The sequence below is a fragment of the Montipora capricornis genome, chromosome 12 (assembly GCF_036669925.1).
Source record: "Montipora capricornis isolate CH-2021 chromosome 12, ASM3666992v2, whole genome shotgun sequence".
NCBI classification, from domain to species: domain Eukaryota; kingdom Metazoa; phylum Cnidaria; class Anthozoa; order Scleractinia; family Acroporidae; genus Montipora; species Montipora capricornis.
The window spans coordinates 13,836,972-13,860,971 of NC_090894.1; the positions used below are offsets into that span (position 1 = coordinate 13,836,972).

At 40.0% G+C, this 24,000-nt stretch overlaps 2 protein-coding genes across 2 annotated transcripts; both read left to right on the plus strand.

Moving 5' to 3' along the window:
* The first annotated feature begins 746 nt into the window (after window positions 1–746).
* Window positions 747–8,932, plus strand: LOC138026511 (uncharacterized skeletal organic matrix protein 5-like). The gene is made up of 5 exons (XM_068873890.1): window positions 747–862; window positions 1,676–1,806; window positions 2,024–2,048; window positions 4,714–4,849; window positions 7,243–8,932. The coding sequence occupies exons 1-5, from the start codon at window positions 762–764 to the stop codon at window positions 7,765–7,767; spliced, it is 918 nt and encodes a 305-aa protein (XP_068729991.1). The 5' UTR covers window positions 747–761; the 3' UTR covers window positions 7,768–8,932.
* A 6,556-nt stretch (window positions 8,933–15,488) lies between these two features.
* Window positions 15,489–23,505, plus strand: LOC138025264 (uncharacterized). The gene is made up of 6 exons (XM_068872494.1): window positions 15,489–15,689; window positions 17,830–18,104; window positions 19,750–19,864; window positions 20,134–20,179; window positions 21,330–21,456; window positions 22,447–23,505. The coding sequence occupies exons 1-6, from the start codon at window positions 15,614–15,616 to the stop codon at window positions 22,969–22,971; spliced, it is 1,164 nt and encodes a 387-aa protein (XP_068728595.1). The 5' UTR covers window positions 15,489–15,613; the 3' UTR covers window positions 22,972–23,505.
* The last annotated feature ends 495 nt before the right edge of the window (window positions 23,506–24,000 follow it).

The window sequence follows — 24,000 nt, forward strand, 5'->3', positions numbered from 1 at the left end:
TATGGAGGTGTCCGTCTTATAGAGAGTTTGGTTATAGTACAATGACTAAACAACGGCCGGGACCAGCACCAAGTGTCCGTCTTATAGAGGTGTCCGTCTTACAGAGGTGTCCGTTAAGAGAGAGTTGACTGTAGATCAAATTCCGGCGAACTTTCCCTAAGTATTTCGAATATGCATATTTGTACAGAGCCTGGTAAAGAGGTTAGGGGTGCTTACTATTTGATGGAAACTTCCGGTCGAAGTGACCATGCATTCTGTAAGCGATTTTCCAAGAATACTTCAGTTTTAATGCTCTAGTTTCAAACCTCTGTTTCCAGGGCTTACCTTCTCTCATCACTCGATTTTACACATTACACAAAAAAAGGGCCCGGAAATTCAACAATCGGTAAACTTGATGATGAAGGAATTTCCGAAATTCCGTTTGGAGTACCTCTGGACACATTTTCCAAACAAACTCTCCGGAAAATGACTGTTCCATTTGGCATTTAAACCAAAATTTCCAGGACTTTTGACTGAATGGTATGCCCTCGAACTTAATTCATATGATATGAATGTTGCCCCCAGAATTATTAATTCTAAAATTTGCATGCTGTCACGTGGTACAGGATTAAACACATAGTATCACCCACATGTGCCACAAGATGTGTTTGTAAGAGACGACTCGCATTATCTGAATGTGCCAAGAGTTGGTACACACACGGTTGCCGATGTCTTTGACTGCACTTTTGAATGTCTGTCATCCCTCTTGCCTGTCTTTCAAAATGGCTGCATCAAGAGGAGCTGATGACAAGCTCTGCTGCGAGTTGCTGTCTTCTGATCAATACAGAGCCCCCGAAGAATTTAGGGTTAACGCAACTTCGCAACGTCGCAACTTCACTTCTCTGTTCAGGTGAGATTTACGAAAGGGAGAAGTGATCCAAGAAATTATCTCAGCTGGGAGCAGGTGCTTTCAACTTAATGGCTTCATGGCTCAGTTGTTAGAGCATTGCACAAGCATCTCAGAGGTCACGAGGTCGTATCCCGTTGAAACCAACTGACTTTTTCAGGTGTCTGTAAAAGACAATTAATTTGCTTAAATTGTCCAGTTATGTGCGACGATCACTTAGTCCTTTCGCCTCTAATTAACCCACGCTTCATTTAACGTGAGATTTGTATCCTTGCTTAAATTTCGCATATGGAACCGGGCGGCCAAAACAATTGTTGTTCCTATAACAATGTAGAAGTGTCCAAAGTCGGATAATCGGGCATCGTTGCTCAGACAATTATCGTGTGTTCAACTTACACTGCAAACGTGAATAATTTATTTACAATAACGTCTGAAGAAGGTTGTTTGTATCCTGACATGAAGATTTGCTTCCACAATGAAAACAAACGTTGCGTTAAGATCGTTGAAACATCATTTGTAAAAGCAACACAAGTACTTCAAGAATTACCCAGCAGCACGTGAAAAACCTACACGTCAAGAAACGTATAATTAGCTGCTCGATGTCCACCATTTCATGGCATTCGCTAACAACTTGGCTCGGTTCTCCCAGCATGCTCATGTCAACGAGTAAAAGGATTGACGTGTATAAAAAATAATAACAAAAGCAAGTTGGAGAAAAACAGAAAGAATAACCGAAACTCGGTCATTATGTCGAAGTTAAACGATTTTCCGTAGTGTATAAAAGACGATTTCTTTCCCATTTCAGACACAATGTGCCTCCTCATCTTGCCAAAACGGAGGTACATGTGTACCAGACTTGAAAAATAAAGGTTTTCGCTGCAACTGTAAGATCGGCTTCACGGGAGATAACTGCGAAATAGGTCAGTATTTGATGTCGCTTTAAATCGAGCTGCTTGGGTTACCAAGCAGTTTGCGTCCGTACCTGTGATCTTCTGAATGGCATGTTGGTACTGAAAGTGTTTCATCAAGTAGCAGCAAATTTTTCTGTTTTCTATTACCATTAGTTTTTTCCTCTGCCATTTTGAAAAGAAACTGGTTAAATCGCTGTTGAACTAGCTGTTTTTGTTTCTCTTTCAGCTGCCTCATGCAAAGCCCTGTTCGAAGCTGATAAGCAGGACAAGTAAGTGAATTGTATTTCTTTTCCGAAACACTAACGAAAAATCACTCTATTTTCATTGGATAAGAGCAGTTCAGTTTCATTAAGTCCCTAAATTATGTTACTATGGCGACCAAACGCGCATAACCAAAGGCCTTCAAATCAGAACAAAAATGACTCACTATAGTTTAGCTATTCTTAATGCCCACAACGTAAAAATCAAAGCAAAACATAATAAATTATGATAAAAGAACAGCACTCAAGTGTAGTTGAAAGTTTTTCATAACGAAACGCGATCGAGAACAATATAAACAAAAAACTCGGGGGATCTCCTCCTTCCTTTTTCACAATCAAATTTATTTACATTGTTTTTCAAGCCGGAAAGCGTTTGAACAAGAGATAAATGAATTTCAGAATCGCGTAGTTTTCTTTTCAATATCTCGGGCGCCGCTTCGTTTTGCGGGTTACGGTTTCCCTGTTGATACAAAGCAAACCCTTTTTCTGGAAAAATAATAGGGAAACTGTAACAAGTCACAATTATTCAAGTGAAACAACTGAGTAATTTTCTTCCCCAATGTAGTTCACTTGAAAATGCTATTTCATGGTATTCTCTCTTCTTTTTTGACAACATAAAATGCTGGTTGTCACGAAAGGACTAACAGAAGTCAATTTTGCAAACACAGCTTAACCAGCGACAATGATCTGCACTAGGACATGGTTCGAGTAAATTCACAGGCGAAGCCGTGTGGTCCAGCGGTTAAGGCGCCAAATTTGCACGTGCATGCTCCAAGAAAAACCATGTGACATTTTCTTATGTTTTAAACAACTTATATATCAAACAATTACGGGAGTAAAGGAATGAAGGGAGTAGTTTCTAAAGAAACTGTTGTGCTGCGTCGCTGGGGAAGTAGAGTACAAAATTTTGGTTTTATTAACGGAATTGATAAATGTGAATTGACCACCGTACAGGGATTCTACAAGCTGACGTTTCGAGCGTTAGCCCTTCGTCAGAGCGAATCGAGGAATTATGGGTTGTGTGTAGTTTTTATAGTGGACTAAGTAGGAGCTACACTTTTGGTAGTAACATGGCAAAGTGAAAAATAGGATACATTACTTAAATGAAATTAAAAAAGCGTTTGTTAATACGGTGAGGATTAAGAGTGCCGATTTGGAAGATGAATTTTTGTTCCAGATTCTTGCGGCTTTCCGTCGTACCTTGATGTAGAGAAAGGCCGCAGATAGCCATGTGTTTTTTGGAGTGGTTAGGGAGATTAAAGTAACGAGCGACTGGCTTAGATGCATGCTTGTCATTCTTCTCAACATCGCGAAGGTGTTCGCGGAATCGGTCGCCTATTTATTTACCTGTCTCGCCAACGTATAATTTATTGCATAACCTACAGGTTATGCAATAAATGACATTTGCAGAGGTACATGTGAAACGATCGGTGATCTTAACAGATCGCTTAGATCCCGATATTTTGCTAGTGTTAAGAGTGAAAGGACAAGTTTTGCATCGTAAGAGCGCGCATTTGAAAGTGCCGGGTTGTTAGTTAGTTTTGAGCGTGCTTCTAACTAACGCGTTTGAATGAAATAACTGGAGCTTGCGAAAAGATTCTACCAGTCTCGGGATAATTTTGGAGTAATTTAAAGTTATTAAGAATGATACTTTTGACTGTGTGATTATGAGGATGGAAAGTGAGGGTGACGAAACGTACTTGACAAACGTACCAGACGAAACTTATACCGGACAAACAAATTCTTTATTGCCGCTCCGAACTCCGAACTCCGAAGAATGACAAGGATGTATCTAAGCCAGTCGCTCGTTATTTTAATCTCCCTAACCACTCCAAAAAACACATGGTTATCTGCGGCCTTTTTCCTACATCAAGGTACGACGGATAGCCGCAAGAATCTGGAACAAAAATTCATCTTCCAAATCGGCACCCTTAATCCCCACGGTATTAACGAACGCTTTCGTCATTTAACTAATGTATCCTATTTTTCACGTTGCCATGTTACCACCACTAGCGTAGCTCCTACTCCACTACACACGACCCATAATTTCTTGATTCACTCTGACGAAGGGCTAACGCTCGAAACGTCAGCTTTTAGAATCCCTGTGCGGTAGTCAATTTACATTATCAACACCATTGATAAAAGAAATATATCACACAGTAGTATGAAGGTCTAAATCTAAAGTCTCATAGAACAAAAACCATTGCTAAATGAAATCTTACTGGAAGCGCCTAAAGAAGGCGTCCATTCTCAGTCGACTGTGATATGTACTCGAGAGAGCAAAATTATGGCAAAGGAAAGGAAGCCAGACCACACACAACGGAGTTATAGAGTCGACATGTAGGGGTGTCAACTCCATTTTACACTCTTGATTATTATATTTTGTTTAGTTTTGTTTACATTGGCTAACGACATTTTTGTTTTCATAATTTAACGTACCCCCCCCCCCCCCTGTTTATATTTTTCAAACACCCCCCTTTTATCTCTAATTTTTTTGGGGGACCCCCAATTTATCATCAGTTCTCCCCCTTCCCCCCCCCCCCCTAACAAGTTTTTGTGAACGCTCCCTTATGAACACAACGTATTTGCTTTAAATACGCGTGTTCAACCTTTCAAAACGCGATTATCGAATGCATAGTTAATTCCTAAACCGTCCAATTTACAGATCTAACACAAGCGTGCTTACCACACTTCACGTGGACTCCGGTCTAACTGCCGTTTTGTGTCACTTTGGAGATTTCGGATGCGGAGCTGGAGGATGGACACCGGTCATGAAGATCGATGGAAACAAGGTACATACAGGGCGTCAAGTGACAAATGCCACTCAGAAAATAGGAAAGACAGTGGCATACATACACTAATTTGTTCTAATATAAAATATATTCTTAAAAAGGCCTTTCTTAAAACTGTTTGGGTCTTTCAAACTAGCGATCTGCAGCTGCAAGACTATTTCATTGCAATTGATTGATTCCCCGATAATAAAGAAAGCTCTTTGTCTCATTGGCAACCTACAACCAGTAGTGTCAATGCTTCCAGATCCCCTAGTTTCCTGCCATGAATATCAAAGCGTTTGACAAAATTATTAGATAAGTACTCCAGGGCCATTCCATTCATACATTTAAAAGCTAAAACAAAATCAATAAACAGAATTTTGTCTGAAAATTTTAACCATCGAAGTGATTATCGGCCCCCTGAAATATAATCAAACTTTGTCAGTCTTAACACAAGTCTGGCTGCAAAGTTCTGAACCAAGGGCGGATCTAGGGGAGGTGCACTGGGTGCACGTGCACCCCAACCCATTCCTCCCCCCCCCCCCCTCTCGGTCCCCCCCCCCAAAAAAAAAACGTTTTAGTTAAAAAATTCTAAAATTTACAAACGAAATAAAAAACCTAAATAACAGACAGCGGTCCGTTGCGCCTTAAAACCGCTAGTTTTCGGAGTTTTGGCGGAATAAAATGTTGCCAGAAGTGAATGCTTGCCAATTAGTTAGATCTTTTGCGCCGCCAGTTTGCTGTCGTAGCAGTGGTCAGCGTAAACCACCAATTAACACAGCCTCATTGTCATTCCATTTCCCGCCATTTGACCTTTCCATCGATCGTCAAGCTAGCTGAAGAAAATCATAATAATGCAAAGTTTTATAGCAGGATTTCTTCAAAAGAAGCAAGCGCCTGAAATTACTGTCATGTTACACTCATAATTCTTCCTAGTAATGTAAGCTTAGCTAAAAAACGGCAAAGCGAATTAAGCTACTAGAGGATATTAAAAGGACAAAAACTGCATTAAGTTAGATTTTTATTTGTCTCATCATTTACAGATTTATCATACTACAGCCCTAACCCTCTTAAAAGCATGTGTTTGTTATACATTGTCTAACATATAAAGATTGGGCTTCCTGTGCATTTCCGTCTGACATGTGCACCCCCCTAGCCAAAATCCTAGATCCGTCCTTGAGAACCTACTGCAGCTTATATACACAGTGATTTTAATGATTAAAAATTAACCGAAATTTATATGGAAAACAGCTGCTGTGTGGCAAGCTTGCCATCCAGCACAAAATTCTCTTATATTTTGCAAACTTTCAAACTGCGCTCCAAAATCACGCACTAAACGTCAGTGGCCTCAAAATTCACATTCTCACTAATTTCATCGCGCTCTTTCTATTTCTGACATCCATATTGTACCAAGACCATTTTTATGATTGAAAGGTCATCTGACACGGTCATGAAAAGGCCGGTCCATTAGCCAGAAATTCCCTTGAATTTAAGTCATGCGCAGTCAACTTTCGTTAAGCACTTCAGAAGCTGAATTAAATTTTCTTATTTTCAAAAGTTTATTTAAAGTTATCGCATCTAAAATTACACCTTGACCTTTTTTGGACAAAAAGTAGGTTAACACGTTAAGTATATCCGAACAATTATGCGGTGTGTAAACACGAATTTGTTTGTAATGGTTACCACTCTAACAGCTATCACAAAACGCATAAGGCTGAAAAATATTTGAACTTTTTCTGAATGAAATATTGCTATAAAGACAAAGATACAACTGTTTTTTAAAGAGATGGTATATTAATAAAACAACCATTGTTCGAAAACAAAGAGATAGAAATTGGATTGAATTACTTGCCTTCCTAATTCCACATGGCAACTGCACAAGCACGGAAATGATCTTCCAGACTCCTCTATATGCTACCAGAAAAATGGAGAATGTTTGGGCATGAGTTTCAGAAGGTTATCATTCAAACAGGCTGTGTTTTTTTATTTTCTGCGAAAAGGTTTCTTTTTTTTAAAAAAGAATTTATCAAATTTATTAAGAACTTTATCTCAAATATTTCAAAATGTTCCCGGCCTACACTAAGTAAAACCCTAAAAATAGGAAAAAATTGAATTTTCTTGAACAATAGGAGAAAATGGGAAGCAGACCAAAGGAGGTATTATATTGTGATTTACTCCAACCTGCCTTTATTCCATGAATCGCAAGGCTCCCTGCACCCTCCCATTAGATCCTCCACTGGCTATTGTTGTCGCTGGTAGCTAATACAGGCAGCAAATATGCGAAGTCCCGAATTAAATGATCCCTCCAGAGTTAACGTACTCCAAACACGCCATTTCAACTGGCCATGATTACTAAAACGTAGCTTGAATGTCTGATCCTTTTTGTTAGAGCTTAATTCCTTGTTTTTGTACAGCAAACTTTCCTCTACGATTCGAGTTTTTGGAGCAACAAGACATCCTACAACCTTCCTGGAGGACAGACTGGGTTCGACATACAAGAAACAAAGTTACCAACTTACTGGAACACATCCTTCAACAAGATCTGTCTCGGTATGAAGATCTCTGCCGCACAACATTCAAATTTCGTTGTCATTAACAGATCGGCTGATTCTCTCTATTCGCTGATTGCCGATGGGCAATATCGCAACGTAAAACTTGGCCTGGCTGAATGGAAGAAGCTAATTGGTCCACAGGCTTCCTTACAAACAAGTTGTCTAAAGGAGGGGTTTAATGTTCTGTGTAGCGCTACCAGCCACTCCAAAGCAAGAATTGGCATTGTTCGTAACGACGCCAACGAGTGTGATTATTGTGACTCAAGGCTTGGCTTTGGCACTGGAGGTCAATACGACACCACCAGTTCGTGTGGAAACGAGGCCCAGTACGGAGGTGACAACGGTGACAAGAGTATCAAAGCTATGGGATATATTTTGGTGCAGTAAGTTGTCTCTTCAGGGACTGCTAAACCCTGTAATCATTTAAGTAGACAGTGCTATTTACTAGGATAGAAACACTTAACCTTATCAGCACCGAATGGCAGCGATCTAAATTTTTTTTTAACGGAAACCTCTAGTAGAGCCTTCAAAAACCTAACGGTAACGAAACGTTTCTCAGTACACACAAAAGAAGACATTATCGTTAGTGAACAACTGTTAAACAAAGTTGGTTTTAAAAAGGAACTTTCTCAGAATGGCCAAGCTATTTCTGGAAGAGTCAGTTAGGAAGAACAAGTTAGTAAATTTCGGATCGCAAAAATTACAATGATGGTTCTGCATGGTGACTGTATGGTTAATACTCATCTGTTTCACATATTGTATTATGACATAGGTAGTTTAGCAAGGACAACGATAATCGAAAACGTTACTCCAAAATATAACTTAGTGCTTACGGTCTCAAGTATTTCGCGCGGTTATTCGGTCTTGTTCACCTTAAAAAATACGGGCAAACTATCCTGTAAGTAGATGGGTACGAACGGTTTTAAAGTTAAAAAAAAAAAACAATCAGAAAACTAAATGGTCCATTGTTTTACGCTCACGTTGTCATCAAAACCTACAATTTGGGGATTTCACGTTGCTTTTATGGAGTACGGCAAAGAAAGGCACGTAATTTCCTTTCTTAACCAATCAACTTTTGTGGCGTTGTCGTTGCCATAGCAGTCGTCTTAAGATAGTACGCGTGCTTTCATTGGTCAATAGATGAGTTTGCATGAGTATATAAACATGACTGCGTCTCGGGTTTGCATAGCTGCCTCGAATTCTCCCAACACCCCGAGCGTTGGGATCAGGTTATGACCATCATATAACTGTCGCACTTAGCCTCGCTTTGAAACCGAGGTTGTGAAGTTTCCTATTTGACACTCAGTGGAATAATCAAATTTGAAATTAACTGCTGCAACAAGACAATGATGAAAAGATAAGTTAGGGAACAAGACGACTTAAATCATGCAGCGTTGATTACGGCGTAAGAAATTAATAGTAAATTGATCTACTACTTAGGCTCTGGAGTGTTCGGAAGTGACAAATTAATATTCGATACTTTGGAATAATCAAACATGTCTTTGTAATTACTGTTTCCGGGTCGTAATTAAAAGTTGAATTATAAACAGCACTACTATTTCCTTTGCTTCTTATTATAAGCAGTGGAAGAGTATTTAGTAGCTTTCTCGGGGTTTCCATCTGCCGTCGTGGCAACCAGACTAATACTATCAGGGTCTCTTCGTATTCTTCTTCACGAAGTAGGCTCCTTTAAGGTGAACATCGCTGCTGGCTCGTAATTGCAAAGAGCGGACGTTGAAGGCAGTTGATAAACGACACTGGCCACAGAAGAGGCGCCACTCCATGTTTGCAGGTCCCTCCGTTGCATAAGCTGTTCTGTCAGTACGAAAACGTCTCGTCAATGTTGACTGACTCCAGTTTTAGCTCTAACTTCAATGTAAAACAGGTCAAACTCGTCGCGCACGTTTTTGGCTGTTTCGGTATTTACCTGCCGGGCTCCGCAATCTCTTTTGTTCCCCACGAGAATAATCGGCATGTCACGACTGCATTTTTCGCGAACCATTGCCACCTACCGGCGTACGTTCACAGGCGAATCCCACGAAGTGACGTCAAACACGACAACCGCGCCATGACAGTACTGGGGAAGAGAGCTGGCGGTGTCAAACTGTCCTGATGTATCGACGATTTTAAGAAACACAGATTTGCCTTTGGTTGAAGTCGTTCAGTCGACAACCTGAGCGGAAGTCATCTTCAGAGTCAAGTGACACTTGACTCTGAAGATGACTATCGCTGAGGTTGTCGAAACGTCAGTCAATGTCATCTTCTCAGGACTAAACTCAACGGACGATCGTACTATACTTAATTATTGTTCCATGTGTTCCAGGATGCCAAGAACACGCTCCTGGTTTTACCATGCAAGGGGCCCTAATATCGAATATCACGGAGCGCCATTGCGTTTGAGGTCCATATTTCATTGTGACCATTGTTTTGCAGACTGTCCCTCAGAGCCTTCGTAATAGCTGCGTTTGAAACCCCAAATGCAAATACAAAGCGACCTCAGATATATTTTCTTCAGCAATATGAAAGCGATAGTTCCCCTCCCTTCCGGTTGTTTTCAAGGCTTATCCAGGATCGCTGATAAATCCGAGTTGAATGCTGGAAAAGCGCTGCTCGCTCATGAAAATTTTCTTTCATTTTAATTTGGATATTTTGCTGCATGAAAACTGAATTAATAAGAAATAACAACAACTTTTCTTGTAGAGTTTAATGAATTGCAGAGTTTGAAACGGCGCCTCGAATTCCAGCCATCGCACCAGTATAGGAATGAGTAAGTTCCCACTCAGCTATCGAAGCAGCTGAAATCACATAATTGTTTGAGTAAAACAAATGATTACTTTGTCGTGTCGTATCTCATTGAAACGGGCTTCAGTATTGGCCAAAAGCACAATAGAACGAACAAAGGTATCAATGGATTTAGCACAGAAAACAATAGGAAGTACGACACTATACAGGCAATAGGGAGCTTAAGATCTACGACGGCGACGTCGACGAAAACGTCACCTCAAAATAGAACTTTGCTCTAGTAAAAGTCTTTCGCGATTATTCCATCTTGTTCACGTCGTACAATGTGGGCGAAGTATCCTAAAAATAAATTGGTACGAGCGGTTTCTGACTGAAAATAGAGAATGAAAGATTCTCTGTTGCATGCTAACGTTGTCGTCAAAACCTAAAATTCAGTGATTTCACGTTGTCGTCAGGCAGAGAACCGCAAAAATATGAGCTAAAATCCGTGCCGCACGTGCAGCACGATTATTTAGGCGCTTTTAACCAATGAGATCATTATTTTCTGGAGTTTTCGACGACGTCGTCGTCGTAGATCTTAAGCTCCCTAATAAAATATAGTGTTCAACAAGAGGTACGACCCTATCCTATCATCCCCCCGCCCCAACAGCGCTCCGTAACAATTCGCTTTCGCTCAATTTTTTTTATGCTATGACATTGTCAAACAATAGCGACCTTAAGCAAGGAGGACCACGACGACTACGAGAACGCTACATAACAATAGGTTTAATTAGGAAAAGCAATAGTTCTGCCCGCCCTGCACGTGCGTTTTACATTTTGATACATTTCTTTGCCGTTCTTGTCTTGACAACGACGTGAAATGATCAAATTTGAGGTCATGTGGAGGACGAGAGCACTTGACGATGAATTTTCAGTTTTCTCTCTAAATATCAGCACCGTTCTTACCAATTTTATTATTGGAATGTGGATTCATATTCGCCATGCCGAGCAACTTGGAGTAATCGCAAAATTATTACAATAGCGGGAAATAAAATTTTTTAGACAACGTTCTCGTAGCCGTCGTCCTTGCTTAAGGTCCCTATTAATATTATCGTTAGTGAACAATTGTTAAACAAAGTTGATTTTAAAAAGGAACTTTCTCAGAATGGCCAAGCTATTTCTGGACCAGTCAGTTTTGAATAAGAAGTTAGTAAGTTTCGGATCGCAAAATTGTCAATGATGGTTCTGCATGGTGTATTTGGTTAATACTCATCTGTTCCACATATTGTATTACTGGAACGCACCCTTCAACAAGACATGTCTCGGTATGAAGATCTCTGCCGAACAATATCCAAATTTCGTCGTCATTAAGAAAAGCAGGTGAGCGCTCATTCACTCTATCGCTGATTGCCGATGGGCAATATCGTAACGTACCACTTGGCCTGGCTGAATGGAAGAAGCCAATTGGCCCACAAGCTTCCTTACAAACAGGTGCTTGTCTTGTGCAGGGATTTAATGTTCAGTGTAGCTCTACCGGAAGCTCCAAAGCAAGAATTGGCGTTACTCGTAACAACGGAGCCCAGTGCGATTCTTGTGACTCAAGACTCGGCTTTGGCACTGGAGGTTATCATGATCCCACCAATTCGTGTGGAAACGAGGCACATAATGACAAGCATATCAAAGCTATGGGATATATTTTGGTGCAGTAAATTGTTTCCGAAAGGACTTCTAGACGCTGTAATCAATTAAGTAGATAGTGCTATATTTCCGAAGACAGAAAAGCTTCCATATCAGGAAAGCAGTGATCGACTTTTTAAACTCAAACCCCTCTAGAGTCTTGAAAAACCTTACACAAAGGAATTTCTCAGAGTTACCAAACTATTTCTGGATGAGTTTTTGAATAAGAACTTAGGAAGCGTCGGATCGCAAAAGTTCTGCATAGTGACCGCATTTTTGTTGTTGTTGTTGTTGTTGTTGTCGTTGTTCCACATATTGTATTATAAAAATCTCAAACAGTACACGTGCTTTCATTGGTCAGTTAGGCGTGTGTGTATGACAGTACATGATCATGGCTATCACGCCACGCTCTTCGCTTTCCAAGAGGACGTTACAATTATTTTAGAAAATCATCAGAAGACTTTTTCCGTGTTTGCATAGTCTGAAGAGTTCGGAAGTTAGAATTTGATTCCAAGACATATACAGTTCCCTTACAACAGAACTTGGTCTACGCAAGACTACTGAAGCTGCATGCATATATGAATCTCAAGTACTTGCCACCAACTTTGCAATTGCTAGTACCGATCGAACTGCTCAGTAACAACATAGGAATGGATCTGCTTAGTCTTCTGGGATTATCCTGATGTGTGTAAGACTAAAAGAAAGGCCAAATCCACGAATGAAGATAGATTCTGAATCGGAAAACCTATTCAAGGGAACTTTGTAAAAGGGTCTGATTGATCAAGATAAGCTCTTGAATGATATATTTCATGATGAAGCTACGGTAGAGGATTAAGAAAATAACACAAACAGCGGTGATAAACATTGTATTCAGGGGCGGATCCATACCGGTTTCCACCGTTTTACGGAAATCGGTCAGAAACACGGGAAAGAGGACTTTGAAGAGTTAAAATCCAAAAAATTCCCGGGGATCATGCGCCCGGACCCCCTAGAAACTCCTAGAAACTTTTTCGTGGTTGTGGAAACCAGTCATCATTTATCCTAGATCCGCCCCTGGTATTCCACGCATTTTTATAAAACTTGACGTTTCGTATGCTAGTCAACACACATACGAAACGTCAAGTTTTATAAAAATGCTTTGGAATACAATGTTTATCACCGCTGTTTGTGTTATTTTCTTAATCAAGCTACGATGGCCTAAGAACAAGAGTTTATACGATACGGCAGAGGACTTGTGTGAAGCTCTTAGAATGCTCAGGCTCATATACGAGACCGTCACTCATTCCCTGACTGAGTTCGGCCTCAGTATACAATTGAGTAACTTGCTGGTGTTTCTTTATTTCTTGCAAGTAATAGGGAAATCATTGTTCACATTCTTTGCCTCATTAGCATTCTCGTCCCCAGAGTCACCCGGCCCTCTTAGCCGCTAAAGGCTGAGCACGAAAACCAGTTCTTCCTTTTCGCGTGCGAAAGCCCCTGGGAACGAGAATGTCTCATTAGCACAGGCCTATCGTTTTTCAGTCCGTCAACCGAGAACAAAGTAATGAATATTGAAAGTGCGTTGCATAATGAGATACGACTCTCTGAAAATTTGAACCCGATATTTCTTTGAAAATTCGAAATTTAAACAGGAGAACGTACGGGATCATTAGCTCCGTTGCACCCAAGAATTTACCAGTTTTATTTTGATGGCTAATAACATAACTGGCTCGTTATCAAAGCCAAAAGTCTTAAAGTCTTTGGTGGTAATCAATCCGTGTAAAAAGCATGATGCCTTTTAATTTCAGTAAGGTCGTGTGTTGATGAACCAATGTGTAAACAAGGACTTCAGCAAAGTTTCCTTTACAGTTGTAGTTTAATCAAGTATTTCATTTGTCAGTGTTGTTAATTTGTTTTGAAATGAAAATTCAGTGCTTAAGTGATAATTTAGTGTCGCTCTGTTTTACATGACTCCCGTACTTATCCATGAATTACATACTGAGAATTTCGAGGTCCTCAATTGTGAACCTTTTGCGTCCTTCCCAGGGCAATTGAACGTTACACTGAGCGATATTTAGTAAAGGACAAAAGCAAAGGCACGAACACTGAGATAAGTATATGTCAGCCTTTTCAACCTTCAGTACTGGGAAATTGTTTTGCAACTTCAAAATGTATTTGTTTGCAAAGAAAATGCAACAATTTGAAGGAACAATTGCATCGATACGTCCTCGCATTCTTCTGGCCGGAGAAGTAAATATTTCAACCTCAAAGTGTGTCTTTCCGGTAATTTGAAGGCGTTGTAGAGTTAGTCCATCAAAATCTCTAGTCTGGCCATTTAGTTCTGTCACATGGAAAGCACCCCAAGTTACTCTTCACAACATGTTTTCGAAATCGTTGTTAAATCTACAATACTCGTCACAAATCGTTGAAACAGACACCGTTTCTCTCGAATTTTCTGGAAAATTCCTGAGATTTCTACTTCACACTGTTTTCCCAACTGAAATGTGCCTTCTTCCTCCCCAATGTTGAGCCACGCGTGTTTGTGATACCCAAATCAACATTGGGGAAGGGGAAACCGCCACAAGGGTTTCAAGATTTTTGACGAGTATTGTAGCTACGGGGAGTCTCGCAATTGGGAATTCCTCGAAGACCAGAGGACGTTAAACGGCTGGAACGATTAGAGTCAATGTGTTATCATTTCTGAAAAGTGAGGAAATAATTTCTTCTACTACATCGCAGGGAATAACACACTTCCCCCCCCCCCCCCCCCCCAAAAAAAAAAAAAAAGAAAAGAGTGTATTGCGTGCGCGACAAATGAAACCATTCTTTAGTTTACTTTTACTGGGTACAGCTCAGTATCACTAACCATTAGCATCATTTACAAAGTGCCGCACATTGATTGCGTATCAAATAAAAATAGGTTGCTTGCTTATTAAGGTCCACTGAACAGCTCAAATACCCAACCAAGCACTACGCGTGTAAACTGTCTTTCCACTACAAACGCATCTCCGGCGCTTCATAGAAAAGCGCTTAAAAAATGGCAAGGTATTCTGCCGTTTTTTTTTTTTTTTCTGATCAAAATCCATTTTAATGTCACAAGATCGTGACAATCTCCCCTGAGCATCGTCGAAATTTATATTTTCAGTAACAAAAGGCGAAATTCTGCTTCGGTAAGGCTCATCAGTTGACTGAAGAGGAGCCAACGTGCAATGTTCAGCTTACTTAATTGCTAATTGAACGTTGTTGGTATTTACGCCAAACACCAATCACTGAATTATATCATTTTGACGTATGACATACGATAATGGACTACAACGCTAAATTTAAAAAGCAATATTATATTTAAGTTTAATGGCAGGTTAATAATTCACTTCAACTCAAGAATTGTTTATTACGGAAGTATGAATCTTCAGACGTAGATGACAATGTAGCAGATGTTCTCACAAAACAACTTGTTTTCATTTTTTGGCAGGAACGCTCTTGCGTATTTTTAAACTAGTTTTATATCACGGAGTTGGTAAGACTCGTTAAAACCGGCTATCAAATTATCGTCAAACTTTCTTCAATTTCTCCTACTCTTTTAATAACTGAAGTTAAACTAATGAAGTGAGTTATGAAGGTTCAGGCTGTGGCGCTGAAGTTTCCCAATTTGGCTGATGAGATTCTCGTCATCAATATTTAACAAATTGTTTTCGGTCTGACAATCACTGCGCATGTGTTAGGGTATTGATTAAGGACGAAGCAAACATTTAATGAGGCGTGGTATGAACTTGTCGCGTTTTAGCAAACATCTCCATCAGTGAAAAGCTAAAAGCAATATTCACGCCCTTCATCTTTGGGATTCATTATACTCGCCATGTTCTTGCATGTAATATGCTATTTGCTCCTCTTCGTTTTTTTTCCTGTGAAACGAGAAGGAACTCTTGCGATTGGTAAGTTATCTTCTCCTTTTATCCACGTTTTTGTTTTGGCGAATGGGAGCTTTTTCCACGTGCACCTCAACATAAAAAGCATTACATCATGATTCAACTTGTTTTGGACTTCAAGTAAAGTAGCTTTTAATCAACACCACTAGAATTTGAAACCCAACGGGATGTCCCGTTTTCAAGGCGAGATTTGAACGCAGATTCGGTATCCAGCTCCCGGAAAACTCTATGCTATGTCGCCTCCGTATTGTCAATTAAAGCAATTCTTTCTGCAAAGAGGCGTTTCTACATGGATATCCCACCCAAACTAATTGTAAGATATCAACTGTTACACTAGGGCCGTAACTGTTTCAACGAGATAACCTCTACAGAAGTATATCTTCTTCACTGAACAATCGCTCTCCCCACAACGGATAAGGATTATAAGAAAAAGGGGACATGATTACCAGCTTCCTCGAATAAGAACTGAAAGATTTAAAAAGTTGTTTATATGAACAGATGCCTTTCTAACTCGTTTACCATGCCTATGTTTCATAAATTAACGTAATGTTTTCTCTTTTTAACATATAAAACTTCACGTCACGTTGTTGAGTCTAGTTTTTAAACAAATGACTTAAATTTAAATTTCTGGTCAACCACAGGGGAAAAAACAACGAGGAATGAATAATGTTTCGGTGACATTGTTGAAGAAATACTGACTCTTTCCTTGTTTACGGGGGACGCGCAACATTTTTGTTGCGCATTTGTTGCGCATTTTTGTTGTTCCGAAAGCAAAGTCATTTCAGGAGATCAAGAAGCAGAATTGTTTTCAATTCCTCAGAAGTACTTTGGCGTGACGCGAGAGAACTGACTCCAGGTTTGCGCGTTATAACACCTCTTCTTCGCGGTTAGGTTTTTTTAGAAAGAGGCTTTTCGGATTTGCTTCCGCTCCGCTTATATTTCCGTAGCAGTACGTAATGAGTTGGTCGCGACGGGTTCGTAATCAAGCTGAAATGCCTTCCTTCTCTTTCTCGTAACAGAGAAAACTTTCGAAAATTGTGAACGTGTGATTAAGATTGAAATCCTTAGACCGCCACGCGAGTCTCGGTAAGTATAGCATCAGACAACCGCATAGAACCTGGAAACTTAGGAGTTACTGCCAGGAGAAATAACTGAATAAAATGCTGGATTTGAAATGACCGCTGCAAAAGGTTAGATGATCTGCAGTCTTATCAGATAGTAAAGAAGAACAGTAGACTTGTTCGATTAACTGACCTCAAGCAGAGAGCAACGACTGCTAGGAGAACACCTGGCGAGACAATAGGTTTAATATTAATGAACAAAATGACAAAGGCGTGTTACACTTTGGAGCATTTCCTCGCCGTTCTCGCCCGAAAACAATGGGTTTTCACGTCGACCGGCTTCCAGTAATCACGAAATTAACGCAAAAAAGGAAAATAATATCTTTAGATAACCTTTTTATAGCCGTTGTACGTCGTAATCCTTGCTTTATCTCCCAACAGAAGAATAGAACCCACAAAAATAACCATATACGAAGAAGGTCGCCATCTGTTCTAATATATGAGGGTTAAAAAAACGTGCATAAATACGTATATTTACACAGAAAAATGTGCTATAAGAATGGTAAATCACATTATTCCCGATTATAGTTTGCTTTGCTCTCACACACTGACAGTGATGAACTAACAGCGAGATCAAATTCAGAAGCGGACTTTCCCTAAGTATTTAATAGAATATGTATATTTCGCGAAGAGATTAGGGGTTATTTTTTAAAAAATGTCCAACGACTTGACGAAAATACCGACCAACACCCGGTGAAATTACACTTCCATTGAAATGTTCCGTTTTCAAAACTCTTTTTCCTGGGTTTACCTTCGCTCAACACTCAATTTCGCACGAAAAAGGGCCTGGAAACGCAAGAATTGGTAAAATGATGCCGGAATTTCCGAAATTCCGTTCGAAGTACCTCCGGAGGTAATCCACATTTTCCAAACGAACTCTCCGGAAAGTAACTGTTCCATTTGGCATTTAACCAAAATTTCCGGGATTTTTGGCGCAATGTTAAGCACCCTCAAGGTTAATTCATATGATATGAATGTCGCCCCCAGAATATATTCTAAAATTTGCACGCTGTCACGTGGTACAGGATTAAACACATGGTATCACCCCGATGTGCGACAAGATGTGTTCGTAAAAGAAGACTCGCATTATCTGAATGTGTCAAGAGTTGGTACACACACGGTTGCCGATGACTTTGACTGCACTTTTGAATGTCTGAATCATCCCTCTTGCCTGTCCTTCAACCTGGCTGCATCAAGAGGAGCTGATGGCAAGCTCTGGTGCGAGTTGCTGTCTTCTGATCGACACAGAGACCCCGACGAATTTAGGGCCAACGCAACTTCGCACCACTTCTCTGCTAAGGTGAGATTTGTATAATAAACACAGTGTTCACAGCTCCTTTCCATTGTTATGAGCAGATACCTATATTTAAGAATTACATCGAATTCCTCTTCCAACCGGTTAGCCAAAGCATTTGATTGTCCTGTAACTTAACAACGGGAAAAGTGTTCAGAATGGAATAATAGAGCCTAGAAGCTCGGACAATTGTCCTATCTTCAATTTAAAAGTTGCATATATAATTCATTTAAAATAACGCCTGAATATATGGTTTTCTGAACCTTTACATAGAGATTTGTTCTCATAAGAAAACAATCGTTTCGTTGAAACACCAGTTGTAAAAAACAACACAAATACTGCAAAAATTAGCCAGCAGAACGTAAAGAACACGTCAGGAATCTATAAAGCAGATTGATGCCCTCTAATGGACCTCTTTAGCTTGTACATTTTGTTTTCCCATTTCATACCACGTGATGTTACCCTAGGGAACAGTTTCTTTCAAATGTCGTCTTATGCGCGTGCATATGTATGCATAACTTATGAAAAAACAAAAGGAAAATTCCCTTTGGAACATCACGTGATCTGAAATGGGAAAACAAAACGTACAAGCTAAAGAGGTCTATTCATAAGCTGACCACTCGTTACCACGTGACTGCTATCAAATTTACACACATTCACTAGGTATAGCAATACTCGCATATTTCTCTATATGCCGATCTCAACCAGTAAAAGAATTGATGTGCATATGTTGTCGGTCAAATCCGGTCTCAGGTTGAATCCGTTTTTACCCAGGTTAAGTTGGTCTTTATTTTACATTTTACATAGGTTGAATATGCGCTCTACCTATCTTAAAGCAGCTATGAACCCCCCCTCTCCCCCAAACAAACAAACAAAAAGGGATTGGAAACGTCTATATCTTCCCACACGCCCTGTCTTACGTATCTCAACAAATGTTATTGTTTCGTGTCATCTTGTTGCCGGTTTCTGCATTCATACACTTACCCTTTCATGATGAACATTACAGCAATTACAACGCAACTTCGACCCCAGAGCTCTTCTCTCCCTCAGTCAAGAGAAGAGCTCTGGAGAATCCTGAAACAAAGTGTCTTCTCATTGGCTCTCGTGAAGAACAATCAAAAGGTTCTCTAATTGGTTCATTCATGTTAGCACGAGGAGTGAGCAGGCGCCGTAAGGTTCAAATAGCCAATTTTTGGCTATAAGGACCCCACGTGCATGTTCTCCTACATAGAGTTTTCCAGAGCCTTGGGTCGAACCGAGGCTCTAGTGACGAGAGTGGTTACAACATGGTAAGGGAACAAAGTACTGTACTATGCTTTTACCGTTACTCGAACTCAGACCTTCCAGGTTTATAGTCCTGTGTGCATTCACCACTACCCTACACCGACGGACATTATCCATTACACTTCTTTTTATTTTTTACTTTTCTATAATACGTCAATTGATATCCATATGTAATCACCAAAAATGATCCTAACCTGACCCTAATTTTTCTCTAGGCTCCAAAAAAAGTTTCTTCAATTCATCTAAATGCGTATCAACCTAGATAAAATGAGGATCACCAATTTAACCCAAGTAAAAACGGAAATACAGAAACAATGACCGAAACTCGGTCATTATGTCGAAGTTAAACGATGTTTTCGTATTTCAGACCCAGTGTGCTTTTTCACCTTGCCAAAACGGAGGTACATGTGTACCAAACGTCAAAAATATAATTTTCCGCTGCGACTGTAAGATCGGTTTCACGGGATATTACTGCGAAATAGGTAAGTACGTATTTCATGTCGCTTCTATCGAGGTCACTACTGGTGGTTACCAATCAGTTTGTGCTCTTATCTGTGATCTAAATGGCATATGTTTTGTGCTGAGAGTATTGATCAAGTAGAAAATCTTTTGGATTTCTATTTCCATTAGTTTTTTCTTCTTCTGTCATTTTGACAAAAACTGGTTATATGGCTGTTGAAAGCCGACAACAGAATAATTTCTCTGGCGAAAATCTTTCCTTAGCAGTTAATCGTTTTTGTTTCTCTTTCAGCTGCTGTGTCATGCAAAGCCCTGTTCGAAGCTGACAAGCAGAACAAGTGAGAAAATTGCTTTTTTTTCCCTAAAACACCGAAGAAAAATCTCTCTACTTAATTTGGACGAGAGCAGTGCAGTTTCATCCTAGATTCTTCCAAATAGGCCTTATGAATGATTATGAAATTTGCTCAAAATTCACCACCAAGCCTCGTTCTCACAAAATTATTCACATCATCTGGACATGCAATACTGTTTGCACGTGGTTTTTCTTTACAAGTTTGCTCCTTTGGGATTTAGCTCATACTAAAATTTACAAGTTTGATTTTCGAATTCGAGGCTTGGTGGTGAAATTAGCTAGTCAGACGTCATCACGAATAAGGCCTATTCCCTATATTACGTTACTATAGCGACGACTCTTACAGTACCAAACGCCTTTAGATCAGGACAAAAATGGCCGACTATAGATGCAAACGACAAGTAAAATACCCATTATGGTACAAAAAGAGCATTCAGGCGTAGATGATAGTTTTAAACGCGATCGAGAACATTATAACAATCTAGACGTTCCTTGAGCGTATACCTGGGCTGCCTGTGGTACGTATTAAACAAGCTCGGAAGGCACTGAGTTGGGTGGTATTGAACTTGAACTGCAGCGTTCCAGTCAATTTTTTCAAGTGGGGGGTCATTAAGACCTTTTGCGGGGTCACCCACACGCCGCGCCAGCAGAGGCCCTTTGGCTCACATGTTCACACGTTGATTTATTTTGTAATGTCCTGTCCCGTTTTGTGGTATTTTGCTTTTTTAAGCTCAAACGCGCAAGGTAACTTGATCAAAGGCGGCCGCTAAAATTGATGCCACTTTCGATTTTGCGATTCAAAAATCGCAGCCAAATGTACAATAGCAAAAATCCCCCAAAATGTTTTTCGCTGATGGTAACTTTTTATATTCGTGGGACGAAATTAATGTTGTTGTATTACCGCAAATTTTGTTGCTGATGGCAGTTTTTTAATTCTCGATCGACAATTCCAAAAAACTACCTTGTGCTCTTCCTAAAATTGTGTATTAATATTTATTTGCTTTTGCGTCAATATTATTTTGCATAAAGCAGGCTAGCAAAATCTGTACCTTGCTTAGTTCGTATTTTTGAGCGTTCAACCCTTCAAAACGCGATTATTACATGCATCGTTGATTTCTAAAGTGTCCAATTTACAGATTTAACACAAGCGTGCTTGCCACACTTCAATTGGACTCTGGGCTAACTTCCGTCTTGTGTCACTTTGGAGATTTCGGATGTGGAGCTGGAGCATGGACACCGGTCATGAAGATTGATGGAAAGAAGGTATTATATTGACTTACTCCAACCGGCCTTTGCTCCACGGATCACTGATCATTTCATTTTCATTTTTTACAAACATACCAACGTGCGAACTCCGACGCATTTTTGGCTGTCTCTGCGCAAGCCAAAATCGTAGAAACTCTGCATTGAAGTTAAATCCAATCAACGGTTTCAGTTTTGAAGTCAGTTGGAGCTAAAAAACACTACACTGAATATGAACTAGTTACCTGTTGCGATACACTGCATACATACTTAATTGACCACACCCAATAAGGGCTTTTCAGGGCCAATGAAACGGGCAGAACAAAAGAACAGCGTTTTAGAGAGAAAGACTATTTGACTATTTAAAAATGCACCTCGGAAGCTGAACCACGTACTACCAGTGGTCAGAACGCGCGATCTCTGCCCTAAGCTACAGTAAAACTCAAGGTGCGCATGTCTCTTTAAGACGTAATACGTATATAGGAATAGAGTCTGAATCGAGCCCCTCTGAGAGTAAAAATTATAGAGATTTCAGGAGTCCAGTATTTTGTCAGACGAGAAATACAATTGAGGTGAATTCGGGTACACAACACCATTACCATAATCGAAACTTTGGCTTTTTTAGTATTTGAAGTGTTAGCAATAACTTGAAAAGCTAACCACACTCACCAAGTGCCTAGGCTTATCGATGCAGTACTGGTATTTCAATCTACTAGACATTCACTTTTAATGTATGATCGTTCTTTTTTATTTACTATTGATATTGTTGTTATTGTTGTTGTTGTTGTCGTTGTTGTTTTTATTGCTATTGTCCATTCTGATTCCAAATGGAGAATTCCTTCCTGGAATTGGTGCGTTGCTTAATTATGCCAAGCCCCAAATTAAATAATGCCTCCAGAGCTATTTGTACTCGAAACGAGTCAAACGCCACTTTAACCGTCCATAATTACGAAAACGTAATTTGAATGTCTGATCCTTTTTTGTAGAGGTTCTCTTCTTTTTTTTTAACAGGGAACTTTCCTCTACGATTCGACATTTTGGAGCAACAAGAAATCTTACAACCTTCCTGGAGGACAGACTGGGTTCGACACACAAGAAACAAAGTTACCAACCTACTGGAACACACCTTTCAACAAGATCTGTCTCGGTATGAAGATCTCTGTCGCACAATACCCAAATTTCGTCGTCATTAACAAACGGGCTGATTCTCTCTATTCGCTGATTGCCGATGGGCAATATCGCAACGTACCACTTGGCCTGGCTGAATGGAAGAAGCTAATTGGTCCAAAAGCTTCCTTGCAAACAGGTGTTTGTCTAAAAGAGGGTTTTAATGTTCTGTGTAGCGGCACCAGCCACTCCAAAGCAAGAATTGGCGTTGTTCGTAACAACGAGGACAAGTGTGATTCTTGTGACTCAAGACTCGGCTTTGGCACTGGAGGTACTCCCGACACCACCAATTCGTGTGGAAACGAGGCCGCGGCTAGTAAAAACGGTGACAAGCATATCAAAGCTATGGGATATATTTTGGTGCAGTAAAGTGCCTCCGAAGGGACTTCTATAACGGAGACCCCTCTAGGGCCTTTAAAAATCTAACAGTAATGCAACGTTTCTCCGTACTCCGTTCTCAGAGTGACCAAGCTATTTCTGGACGAGTTTTTGAATAAGAACTTACTACAGGAAGTTTCGGATAGCAAAAGTGACAATGATGGTTCTACACGGTGACTGTATTTTATTGTTTTTTGGTTCATACTCTTCTTTTCCACTTCTTGCATTATAAAATAACTCAGATAGTACGCGTGCTTTCATTGGTCAATAGCTGTGTTAGCATGACAGTATGATAAACGTGGTTGTGACTCCACGCTTTCCGCTTTCCCGGAGGACGTCATTTTATGACATCATTACAAGACCTTTTCCGAGTTTGCATAACCTTATCTAAATACTTGTGGGGTTGGGAGAATTCTCGAATTTTTTTTTTTTGTTTTCAACAAGATACAAAGCCTGAGAATTTAGCTTGTCATCGCTTGTCACTCGCCATTTCGTTTAAACAATCAAATAAAGGGCATTTGGCTGGATTTCTGTGCTGTTTACATCGTTCTGAAGCAACCTGAACGACAGATGCATTTTTTTTTAGAAACACTCTATGGCCATCGCCTTTTTTTTCTCCATTTAGCGTCGTTTTTAAGCCATTTTTTATGTCGCATAAGAGGTTTGGGGGTTGATCGCTGTCTTAATTTTGCAACAACATCCACCAACTTTTCCGCCATATTGATTTTGGGTTCACGTCTTGTTGTTTTCCTGGCTCCACAGCTATGATGCTGGGGTACCAGGCCTCCGAATCCGAGAATGGTTATGATCTTTTTTAGGGTTTTTTTCAATCCGACCGACCGACCGACCCAATATCAGGAAACGCATTCGACGGTAAACGAAAAAAAAAAAAAAGGATGGCCCGTACCAAATAAAATTGAAGCAAAATAATACCTTTTTGTAGTGGAATAATGCCGGAATCTCTTATTCGACGGTTTAACATATAATACTCGCGGACATTTCGCTCATTGCTCGTACTGC

Coding starts and splice junctions, on each gene's coding strand:
- LOC138026511 (XM_068873890.1), top strand. CDS start 762: ATGGCTGCATCAAGAGGAGCTGATGACAAGCTCTGCTGCGAGTTGCTG. Junction 863..1,675: donor AGGGTTAACGCAACTTCGCA/ACGTCGCAACTT, acceptor ATAAAAGACGAT/TTCTTTCCCATTTCAGACAC. Junction 4,850..7,242: donor TGAAGATCGATGGAAACAAG/GTACATACAGGG, acceptor GTTTTTGTACAG/CAAACTTTCCTCTACGATTC.
- LOC138025264 (XM_068872494.1), top strand. CDS start 15,614: ATGTTCTTGCATGTAATATGCTATTTGCTCCTCTTCGTTTTTTTTCCT. Junction 18,105..19,749: donor CGCACCACTTCTCTGCTAAG/GTGAGATTTGTA, acceptor TTCGTATTTCAG/ACCCAGTGTGCTTTTTCACC. Junction 20,180..21,329: donor GAAGCTGACAAGCAGAACAA/GTGAGAAAATTG, acceptor TCCAATTTACAG/ATTTAACACAAGCGTGCTTG.